Raw genomic sequence first — 12,013 nt, 5'->3', positions numbered from 1 at the left:
ATGGACTTTATGTTTCACAGACACATAACAACCCTCATAGAAAGTTCTGAAAGTAGAAGAACATAGCTCTTAACATTTAGTGACCAAAACACTCAACTGAGCATAATCACAAAAAATTGTGAATAGTGACAAAAGATAATCCTAGGAATAAGGATAGAGAGTGAGTGATGCAAGTAAGAGAAAAAGCCGGAGAACGAGGCAGAGTGAGCAAGAGAGACGTTGGAGAGAGAGTTGGAGAGAGGTAGAGACAGAGAAAGAGTAGTAGAGATAGAGAGAGAGAGTGAGAGAGATAGAGGCATAGAGAGAGAAAGAGAGAAGTGAGAGCGTGAGAGAGGTAGAGAGCTAGAGAGCCAGAGAGGTAGAGAGAGAGGGAAGAGCTGTAAATGCTCCCAAACCAGTCAGACACGGGGCCGGGCGGGAGCGGGAACAAAACAACCGGTAAAATAACAACACAAGCTGTAATCGCCTTCACAACAATAATAAGCGGACTCTGTCACAATGGACGCCTGTCTCGGTCCTCGGGACATGAAAAGGAAAGTGTGACCGAGCGACCGAGTAGCACGCTGGCGACGGCTCAACACTGACCCACGGCTCACTTTGACCCGGGGACATAAAAGCTGTGTAATTTATACCAAACAAGTATATAGTTATAAATTCGACTCCTGCATGTCGATGTGTCCCTCGTGTTTGTCTTGACTCGCACTCTCTCACCGCTTCCCTTACTGTCTTTCGCTCCTTGAGCGTTCTCGCCGTCCTTTCTTATTTTTCTTTTTTACCCATAATGCCTGCCTGTCAGTGTGCGGTTGGCTGTTTCACAATGCAGTGGAGCCCTTTCTCCCATCAAGCCGATCACTAGCCTGTAATTACAGGACACTTACCCACAATGCCCCAGTCAATGAATACTAATCAGGGGGCGGGTCATGTCCGTGACCCCCTCCCCCATGTGCTAATATCAAGACCACCCCCCCCCCCCCCCCCCCCCACAAAAAAAACAACACCCGCCCCAGATTGATTTCTACGAAGGAAATCCTCCCGTGCATAGTCTCATTCTGCGCCTCTACGTGCCGCTTTACAACAGGCAGGGGGATGGATACCAGAGTGCTGTACCATCACCTCCGGCCGGTCAATACGGACATGTTTTCCACCACCATTACCTTCTTCTAGACTCATTCTTCAACGCCTTCTGCCCCCACACACACACACACACACAGAGAGCGCTGGGGGACAACATTCAAAGCCTGAGCGCCCATATCGACCACATACCGGTGGCGGTAACGTATCTACAGATGTACAATAAGTACATTTGACAGAAGAAGGAGAGGCTAAATACTTCTGTCGGTACAGTGAGGATGTTCATCGAACCGATCCTAAAAATCTGCTACGCAAAATCTCGAGGAACTCTGATCAAGTGTCTTGAGTCTTTTGATTTCGCACAAAAAGGTCCATGTTTGCATGTTTCCCCCCCCTCCCCGCGCTGCCGCGGTGACACTTACTTCTCTGGCAGTGGTTCTGCGTCCAGCAGCGGCCCCGGAAGTGCCCGTTGATGGTGTTCTGCAGGCAGACCGTCTGCCCCTGGGCCGTCCCGGGACACACGTCGCCGCACTCCCGGTCGTTCTTGTTCTCCACGATGTAGTTGTCCTCCACCGTGTCCAGCACCTTCGACCAGTCCAGCGTCGCCAGGTAACAGAGGTCGGGGTTCTTCTCGATGCGCACCGCGCCCCGCGTGATGTTCATGAGGCTGTGCAGGCCGATCTCCTTCAGCTGCAGCATCTCGAACAGCACCAGGGCGTAGTTGAAGAACAGGTTGTTGCCGCGGATCACCGTCAGGTTGGGGAAGAGGTCGGCGAGGCTCTCCAGGCCGTAGACGCGGAAGAGCAGCAGGTAGTCTGTCACCACGCGCAGCCGGGGGAAGCTGATGCCGCGGAAGTCCTCCTGCTTGGTCTTGAACATGAGCAGGATCTTCAGGTGGCCCTCGATGATCGTGCAGTTCTCCAGCGACATGAGGTCCGTCACGTTGTTGCGGATGTCCTTGCTGGGGCAGACTGGAGGGGAGCAGAAGGGAGGAGATAACAGAGGGGACATTAGTAGCTGCGGCATGTCCTCCGTGTCTAAGCCCCAAGTGTTTTGCATTAAAGCAGAGAAGAGCAATTCACAAACGCTGCCTCTCTCAAGACCCTTGAAAAAAAAAAAGAATTAACTGACTGCCTGCAAGCACTCCCACTCTTCCTCACTTAACTCCATGTTATTTCCTCCCAGCAGCATCTCCCCAGAGAGGACATTATTGCTCAGTGCCATCTTATCTGAATGAGGCAGCGCGGAAAGGGTTACCCAGACCTAAAAGGCTTCTCTGCTTTCATTCATAATCTAGCGCCTGCACACGCACAGCTGATGGGTGCACGTGCACGCACACACACACAAACACATACACAGAGATCACATGAAAATTCATGAGGGGACACCACAGAGATGTGAGGGAGAAAAACGACAAGAGTTTTGCCGCGGTTGCTATTGCTACACATAGCAACAAGGAAATACTCATTGGCATCAACACATGAACATCAAGTTGATCACAAGAGCAGCGTCATCTACCGCCATCTCCTTCTTTCTCCCTCTCCTTTGATCGTCCGTTATTGCTGTTTTAATACAGACCAGGGCGAGGGGGCTGGGGGGCGCCAAGACATAGAAGGACACACGTGATCTTACGAAGGACTGAAATAGGGTTTTGTCACCGTGGTGAGGAAAGGTCAACGTGTTGACACACCAGCTGACCGAAGGTGGCTGGGCGATGATATTTGGTCATCTCACAGGTCCGTCCATAGCATGTGATCGCGTTACTCCCAATAAAAATAAACGAGCCCCCGCGAGAGATGTACAACGTACAACATACGCATGGTTTATAGTTACAGATTTAATCTAAGACCGCCATAACTAATCAAACCAAAACGTGGCCTTGAAGGAATTGGTGGGGGCTAATTTTCCCCTTTATCTATACACCTTCAATCTTTAACGTGTAGAGTGTAAAAGATCAAGAAAACAACAACAAAAAGGCTGTCAGTCCTATTAGCCACACACTTTATTACCGTGTTTTCCGTGCCGCCTTGGAGCTGTTAGTGACCCTCGTCAACCTGTGGCCGTGAGCTACCCATTAACTCATAATTCTGTTAATAATTAAACTGCAAAACATGTCAACAATCCAGGTACACAGAGCGCGGCGGTAGCGCTGCACATCAATGCCAAGGTTAAAGGTCTTCTTTGGATGGCCGGCGGCCAGATAGGGCATGAGACGGGGCGACTGTTGTTTACTACGACATCGGCCTGATAAAAAGGACGACGTTTTGAATGTCACCACATCTGGTTCAGTGTGTGAACGTGAATAGATTGAGGGGTGAGCTTGATCCAGGGGAAAATGTATTTTTTTTGCCGTGGGATTGAATGGAAACCAATGAAAGAGAACGCAAATCGAATGACAACTCCGGGGGGAATAGGTCATTTTCCTCGCACTAGTTCGTGTTTGAGCTCTGGGCCAGAGTCAAGTCCCAAGCCCAACTGACAAAAGATGGAGGGAAGGAAGCTTTGACATCCTCTGATGGTTCACAAAGAATAACAAAATGTACAAAAGGCAGCTGAACCTCTGACTTGGTGAAACCATTTATTTGACGATGAAAGAAACGGGCTTCCGTAGCCATCGACCGTACTTCTCTATACACAGTGTAAGGTACAAACAACCTCTCTTCATTGGTTAAGGCCTTAGAACGGTGAAAACGCAGCCTACAGGCTAGGTCAACAGTGTGTATGCTTGGGGCTTCTCTGTGTGTGTACAAATCGCCTCTGTGAGAGTGTCTAGGCGATTGTTGGAATTAGCTCATGTAAAATTCGAAGACATGAGTAAAAACCTAAAACCATGAATAGCCTGTCGAGACAGTGTCTCCAGAGGTTTACTTGGCCACTAATTTGATTCAGCACAAGCCCGATCCCAAAGACTTCTGGAACAAAAATCCCAATACTGGAATTGAAAGCTTCTATGACAACATCCAAACGCAAGCAAAGGAAACCTCTATATTAGGTCTGTAAAGTTTAACCTCACGGCGGGCCGTTTAAAAGGCGCATACTCAAACATACTCATGTGCTAATCCAATCCCTTCAAAAGTTAAAATGGCCTTTTACATCAACCTGTTGGAAGTGAAAAAACTCCACAGCTACTTTTATGATGTGACCAGAAACCAGACGCATGGCATGTTTACCTGTCAAATGGCCACCGTATAACCATAACTCAGCCAGACGGGTTTATCATAGGGATGCAAACTAATCTAGGGCCCGTTGCGTTGGGCCTCCTACTCAGCGCTCAATGAAGCCCTGAACACATGTCCCTTGAAGGCGACAGACCGCCTCCCCCTCTTCCCTTCTCCTCCAATAAGCTTAAAGGAAAGTGCGTGAGAGAGCAAAAGAGAGAGAGAGCGACAGAGTGAGAGTGAGAGAGAGAGTGACGGAGGAGGGCGATTGAAGCCTACAAACACAGACTCAACTATGTAAAACCACAGGAATGATAGACGCCGTGCTTAATTTATTTTCGCATTGGATCGACTCTTTTTTTTTTTTTTTGGTTTATGCCGCCTTCAATGAAGTCAAGAGACTCATCTAAAGCAAATTGACGAAGCGCTGCGTTTACGAGCCGGTGGGTGGTCATGGCTGGAGGCTGCTGCAGTGCCTCCGACGCGCTGATGGGACTCAGTGGAGATGACATCATGGCCGTCGGTTAAAAAGGCACACGCGGCCTCCGCTGAGGTCACGCAGAGGGCCAAACATCCATCATGGGAGCCGCCCGCTAATCAAGCCATTGGCCATCCGTTGGAAACCGCAAAGCCCTCGTCGCCGCTCATAAGAGGCATTATGAGCCGCCCACGTGCTCTGTTGTGGCGCGCTGGCCCTCACAATAGTGGTCTATTAAAAGACGGGTTTGCTCTTACTGACACAACCTGATCGCCTTGCGTCTCTCTCTCTCCCACGGAATTTCCTACGGGTTGACCTTAAGCGTTTAAAAAACACACACAGCGCAACGCTGTTGCTCACAAACAGATGTACTCTTTCATCGGGTCATGGGAGTGTATGGCTTCGGTGGCGAGACCTTCGGGACAGAGGTGGCCATTGTCATCCCTAACATAGCATACTTCCCCCTACAACAAGAACGAATCAATCATCGGCAACCGCGGAGACGCGGAGAGAAAGGGCTGAAGCGTGAAGAGGAAGTATCAGATCCCCGACCCCGCCGCCCCTGGGCCAACGGTCTTTCCTGTCCCGCGGCGGTCATACTTGAGACCTTTATGCTTTATGAACGGCCCTCAACGCCCACCGTACATCACCGTCCACACAGGACGCCGCAAACAAAAACACCCAACGCACACCAACGACGACCCCCCTCGTTGGATCCGAGCGCCGCTAACACGGACCGAAACACATAACGTAGAGAGACAAGGACGGACAAGGAAAGCAGCTGTTGCCGAGTGTACTTAGCGGTGCTTCACAGCCCAAGGAGCCCTACACCTCATCTCTGCTGCCCTGTCGTCGTATCTCCGGGAGGCATCGCCGATGCAGGCCTACCGGCCACCCACTCGCCGTCCGCCCACTGAGCACCTATTGTGCAACGTAACAAACAGGGTTACGTAACGCCCGGGGAGGGAGTGGGGGCAGTGTGCGCGGCAACAACACGCCCCCGTCCTCCAGTGATCTCCAAGAAGGTGACAGAATAGACCAACACGACCTTTGCACATCAAAGAGATAATTATGGCTCCTCACTCTGTTTTCCTTCCTCCCGACCTGAGACACGTTTTGTGTCCGCCGAAACAAGGAGGAACGTTGTTGTTTTTTTCCCCCCCACCCCGAGTAATGCGGAGCACATACTTTAGATGTCTTGGCAGGGCTCTGCTGACACTAAAGCATGCCAGCAGGCCATATGGGGGAAGCTGTACTGCGGCTGGGAGCTCCCTCCACAAAATGGAGTCTTGTTTTTGAACTGATGAGGAAAAGATGGCAGGAGGAAGGGAGGGGAGGGGGGGGGGATGGTCAAGGGTAGGGCAGAGGGGGGGGCAGACTGTAACGCCATCGGGGTCGAGCCAAAAGGGCCACTGTGTCTTTAAAACAACGCGCCCTGTCCTCGCTCTCTTCCCTCCCAGGTTCGGGGAAGGGAGGGAGCTGTATTAATCTCAAGAGCGGAGGGTGAAAAGGGTTAGAGGCAAATGGGGGCAAAAGAGAGGGGGACCCAGCGAGGGGGACGGAGCTAGGGGAGGGCTGTGTAACCGGAGCCCGGCGAGGCAGGCGGGGTGACGTAAGGGGGCCTCCGGAATGGCTGGCGATCACATGCATGAATGGAGAGCCCCTATGGCCCACTGTTACATGACTAGGCTACACAGACACATACACAGACAACATACAAACCGTATGAAGGGATATTAAGATAGCTACCGATCGGCCGATGGCATGGCCCTGAAAGTTTACAGGTGAAGGGAAATGGCGCAGTGTGTTGATAAGCAAGTCGAGAATAAGAAGAACAAAGGAGAAGGGGAGAGGCAGGTGTGCAGGTGTATAAAGAGAGAGGAGAGCTTCTTAGACTTCGTCTTCAGCCGTTCATAAGCCTGATGATTGGACAACCATTGGCATCAAACTTTATTATGGTATTCTGTATTCTGTGTTTACACCGTTTGAGAAAAGAAAATCCAGCAACATTTTTATGAGGTTTAAACATCGATTTATAACAACTGTTGTTTAACGTGAAAGAATACAATGGGGGTGGGTGCGTGTGTGTGTGGGGGGGGGGGGGGGGTGTTGTGTTTGGAGAACTCTGGCAGACAATGACAGTGACCCCTTCTATAACCCCACCCCACTGAGGGACCACCCGTACCGAGTACCGAGGCCGCTCGGTGCTCTCACTGGCCGACGGGGCCCTCTTAATTACAATAACAACCCAATCAGCCACTAATGAGGATGTAGAGAGGGGGGGTATTGTATAGGAGGGGACAGGAGAATAGACCAACTGAGACACACTGTACTGTTCAATTATGGGCCATACCATTAAGGACCGGAGCATGCACTGCCAAAGGAGAGCAGAGGGACGGGCACCTCTCTCTCTCTCTCTCTCTCTCTCTCTCTCTCTCTCTCTGACACTTAATTTAGCAGCAGGAATGGGAAGAGGGGGGGACAGGGGGGTTTGAGACAGACACAGAGGAAGAAAGGCTTTACGCTTTAGGCGGGAGAGGACCTTGGACGTCTCTAGGGCTGGCTTAAGACGGCCCCTCCCCCCAAGGACATGGTTCAGGATTATTTTTAATAAAAGGGGGATGATCAGATGGTAGCCTGATATTTGGTTTGTTTATAGATATACTGGGTAGAGTACAGGTAGCCAAATATTTTATATCATAATAACTGACAATTAAAACAATTATTGAATCGTTGGTCAGGTTCATTTTTATTTTATTTATTCAGCCAAAATGATCTATGCTTTAGCCTTTATTAGGCTATTGTAGATATAGCTTTCATGATGCCCGTTGGAAAATGCATAATTATAATATAATACAAATAATTAAAGACGGGCTGGGGTCGTTTTCAACATTCAACATTGTTTTTTGCATGCAGTGTAACACGGCAGGAGTTAGCAAATTATACATCAGAAAACAATGGTGTGAAAGATCACCAATACCTTCCATGCAGTTTTACAGAACCATAGAGTTCTAGGGAGATTTCCTGGATTGTGGCAGTCCTACACTTCTCATATAGCGGTTGTTTATTAGTTGTTTACAGCCGGGCTACATAGCAAGCCCAGTGGATTGATGCAATTTACAAAAGGGAACTATGCACCGCAACACATGCACATTGTTTTCTAAGTAAATATTGTTTTGGCACAGAGACTGCTTTTTATCTGTATTTTATGGCCTCAACAGTGCCCATAAAGTATGACAGGCAATATTGTACGTTCTTGACATCAGACTCAATCTACATCAACAGTCACTGTGGGAATCAGCAGATACTCAACGCTGTGCATTGAAGAGTACGGATTTGAAAGGCTGCGTTACAGGATGACAGTCGACCTAAGGGCACACAGCGAAAAACAGCACTATAACAGTGGACCATCAGACCTTACTCTTTTCAAGCCGGGTGCGACTGAGTTCCCAGAGAAGAAACCCAAAAGGCCTCCACAAAGCCTCCATCATAACATAGCTACAATTTCAGAAAGATCCTGCTGTTTATTTATAGAATTACGTTCTCTACAGGAGCATTGAATGTGTCAATTCAATACGAATAGTAGCGGGCTGCGAGGGGCCAGAGACGGATGGCATGTGGAGAGAGTCAAACACGGCGGCAAATTGAGAAGATGAGACGGGAGGCCCGTTCTGGCCGAGTACCACCGGTATGGATTTCAGAGCGTATACTGGTTTCTGGAGCGATCGATAACCAGCAAAGTGGATACCTTGAGAGCCTATGCCCATTTTTTATTAAACCCCCCAAAATGCACGGCAATAAAAATAAACCTTTTTATTCTGTTTACTTTTTCGAGTTTCACAACAAGACCCTTTAACACAACAATAAAAACAACAATACAACTCTGCTGAAAGGCTTTTCATGATATTCTTGTGTGAAACCTGGTGTTGCTGGCGTAAGTGATGGGAGGACTCAACATAGCATGCTAAAATATGTGTCCCATCTTCGACAGCCGAGGACGGTGACGTCCCACCCTGCGTTGTTCAACTGAGGGAGGAGGAGGAGGAGGAGGAGGAGGAGGAGGAGGAGGAGGAGGAGGAAGAGGAGGAAACAGTATCGTGAGACGCGAGGACCACACGACGAACGGTGATGCTGAGGAATCGCGTGTGAGCCGTCGTGATCAACACGTACCGTCTCGCCCCTCAAAGACGAAGTCGGGCCGCGGACCGAAACGCATTGCGGACACTTTAAGAGACAGATGGAATAACGATCCTGGGAGGGGAGGAGAGACACACAGAACACAGGCTGTGTCTCTCCGCTCAGTCGATCCTTCAGCATGTTACACACCAAACAAAAAAAAATAAATACGGCATCCGACGCGATGCGTGAAATGGGCGCTCTTTAAATAGTCGGGGAGACAAAAAGGCCATCGACTGGTGGCACGGCGGGCGGAGAGTGTGTGCACCTGTTCCTCCGTTGGCGAGAGCCAGCCTCCCATTGACGAGCATGGGGAGGGGTGCAGGTCTGGCCTATTTATAAACAGCCTCAGGTTCCATTACAGCCGGGGCACGCGGCCAGGCCGCGGCAGACTCTAGCGGAGGGAGAAAGGGCAGCGGCGACGCGCTGCCTCCGAGCTGCCGGGTAGGGCTCGCCAGTGAGAGCAGAGGGGGAAACAAGCTGATGGACGAGCAAAGAGGAGAAGAGAAATACAGGGGAGGACGAAATAAAGAGAGGAGAGAGAGCGAGAGCGGGAAAGGGGGCCCGGGCAGGCGCAGGGTCTTTGTCACTTGTTTTCAAACCACAACAGTCTCTCTTGTTGTTTATTATTCCGGCGATCGTGCCGTGACCTTGGAGGCGAGGCCGCCGGCAGCGAGAGGAGAGAGGACCAGAGGGGAGAATAGAGCCGTGCGCTGAACCCACTTCTGCATGCCGTCACGACGAGTTGAAAGACGCACTCGAGGACACTCAAAAGGTTGAACCGAATAACTTTGCCGGGCAGTCGGTCTCCTTTGTTCCCCGGCGGCCCACGTCTTTCGTTCAACCTGACCGGCCAACCTTGAGGTGCCTGCGTCACGAATCAATCCTTCAGTGTGGTCCGATGCAGCACAAGACAACAATTATTATGCTCCAGGGATGATTACAGTGAGATGCTGCAATATTTCATAGTATGAAGTCTCTTCCCTGGCCCAAGATGTGGTAATATGTAACTCCTCATACCACAGAATTACACGCGTCTCATCCCAGTTAACGGATTCCATTAATAATAGTAATTAAAAGTTAATAATTGAAACTGAAAGGGCATTACGCTGAGCCTTTCCTTCGGCAATAAGTGCATCACGGTGTGGCCGGTCTGGCCTAGAGTGTTCCAGACGCACGTCAGCCAATGATCGGCGAGAGGCCGTTGTAAATATAATGTGAAACACCGATACGAGAGAAGGCGTTGAGACGCATGCTGTGCGTGCGGCCTGACTCACGCAGTGAACCGTGCAGTCCTATAAGAGTCATTAAGGTAAGGCCAACGCGCTCACATAGAGAGCACGCAGTCGGAGCACAGGCTGCCGTCAGATCCATACTCACTCATTTTTCAAAGTGCATTCGGGAAGCCATCCAAGAGCCCTCACTTTGTTTACATCCCAGTGTATTAAGATACATGACAGAAATGTCAAAATATTTCATTCTAACCTCATGCCATAGATTGGTTATATATCGGCGATATATTTTTTTCACCTTCTTCTGACAAATGTACTTATTGTGAGCCGCTTTGGATTAAAGCGTCTGCTCAATGCCCTTAATGTTAATGTTAATCCCATTGACTAAAAACCAAAGGGCTTAATACACCCGAGTGGTATAAACAGCCCATTTGGTGAAACATTTGGCGATATGCAAAGCATGGCCTGAGGTACTGTCTTGATTCAAACACCTGGTTTCAACACTGACAATAGCGGAACACAGCGCAGTGTGCACACAGACACATTTCCCCTTTGTCTATAATCGTCATTGTTCTAGGAACCTCCAGTACAGGGAAGCAGTGGTTGCCCCACGCCTCATGGCCCACCACGCTCTGACTGCAGCCCCGGTCCTCTTCTGCGGCAGATAAGATCAGCCATTGTCTATCAGAAGTTCTCTCTCTCTCTTCACTTCCCTTTTTTGTCGTTCCGAAAAGCAAACCGTTTTTCGCCTTCGCTACCCTTCGCTCGCCCGACACGTCCCCGGGATGCAGTACAATGTAGTTGTAGACGTTCACACACAAGTGGCCTCACCGCTGGTGGCCATGGAAGAGCACAATGATGGTTTGGAGACATTTCAACCCGAGCCACACCCTTCCACGCTGAGGTAATTTCAAAAGATGTAAACAACTTCAAGTTTTGGAGTACAGTGCCAAATTGCAAATGTTATGCTAAAGCTGTGGTTGTTTAGTTTTCCTAGGTGCACCTACTGTCAGTTCGAGTTGCTACATCTTACTACGGTTTATGAATCCGTTTGAAGTGTTACCCGGTTCGGTGGTATGCAATTTACATAAACAACACCGTGCAACAGGGTTTCACTGTAAACTAGCTACGAGATTCCCATCTGGGGAAAAAAAAAAAACATGGGGGAAAACCTCAATAGCACAAACACACACACCTACTGGCCAAACGCTCACAAAACAGCTCAACCAGGTGGTGCGGCAAACAAATAAAAAGCTGTGCATGTGGCGACAACATTCCTGAAATAGTAGCCAGGCTTTGGAGCTGAGAGAAGACAGGAACAGGAGGGGATCGTCTGCGGAGTGGACGGGGAGGTTTGAGCACAACAGTGCAAAGCAGATGGGCAGAGAGCATGCACACACACACACACACACACACACACACACACACACACACACACACACACACACACACACACACACACACACACACACACACACACACACACACACACACACACACACACACACACACACAAACGCGGGTGAGTAATACTGCAAAAATTCCCATGTTCCTTTTCATCTTCCCACGTTACGGTGCGGCGATCTGCTCCGCGTCTTGGTGTGGTGAGCGGGGGGGGGGGGGTGGGGGGCCTGAGAGGCAGGCAGGCCGGGCTGCGTTCCTCTGCTCCGCTTCCAGCCACACTGCAGCAGCTGCAGGGCCTGGCCCCTTACCGACACGGCGACCCGCAAACCGGAGCGCAGAGCGTGGGTCGGGATAAGCTACGGCTGGCTGCCGCTCCGGTGCAGCCAGCCGTCAGCCTCTGCAGGCCGCCCGCCCCGGTGTCTGGCCGTGTACGTTGTACGATCAAAAGTCACTGTATCAAAACGATTTGACGGCCGTACCTCGCCCGGGGATAG

General features: G+C 50.1%; 1 protein-coding gene across 1 annotated transcript in view; it reads right to left on the bottom strand.

Moving 5' to 3' along the window:
• The window catches only part of LOC132469768 (insulin receptor-like), a 55,709-nt gene that overhangs the window by 32,500 nt on the left and 11,196 nt on the right, over positions 1-12,013 (bottom strand). The window contains exon 2 of the mRNA XM_060067842.1: positions 1,494-2,042. Within this exon, the coding sequence (XP_059923825.1) occupies positions 1,494-2,042 (549 nt within the window). The remainder of the gene's footprint in view (positions 1-1,493; positions 2,043-12,013) is intronic.

The sequence above is a fragment of the Gadus macrocephalus genome, chromosome 12 (assembly GCF_031168955.1).
Source record: "Gadus macrocephalus chromosome 12, ASM3116895v1".
Lineage (NCBI taxonomy): Eukaryota > Metazoa > Chordata > Actinopteri > Gadiformes > Gadidae > Gadus > Gadus macrocephalus.
Note: the sequence above shows the minus strand (reverse complement) of the source record. Positions and strands in the feature narration are given on the sequence as shown.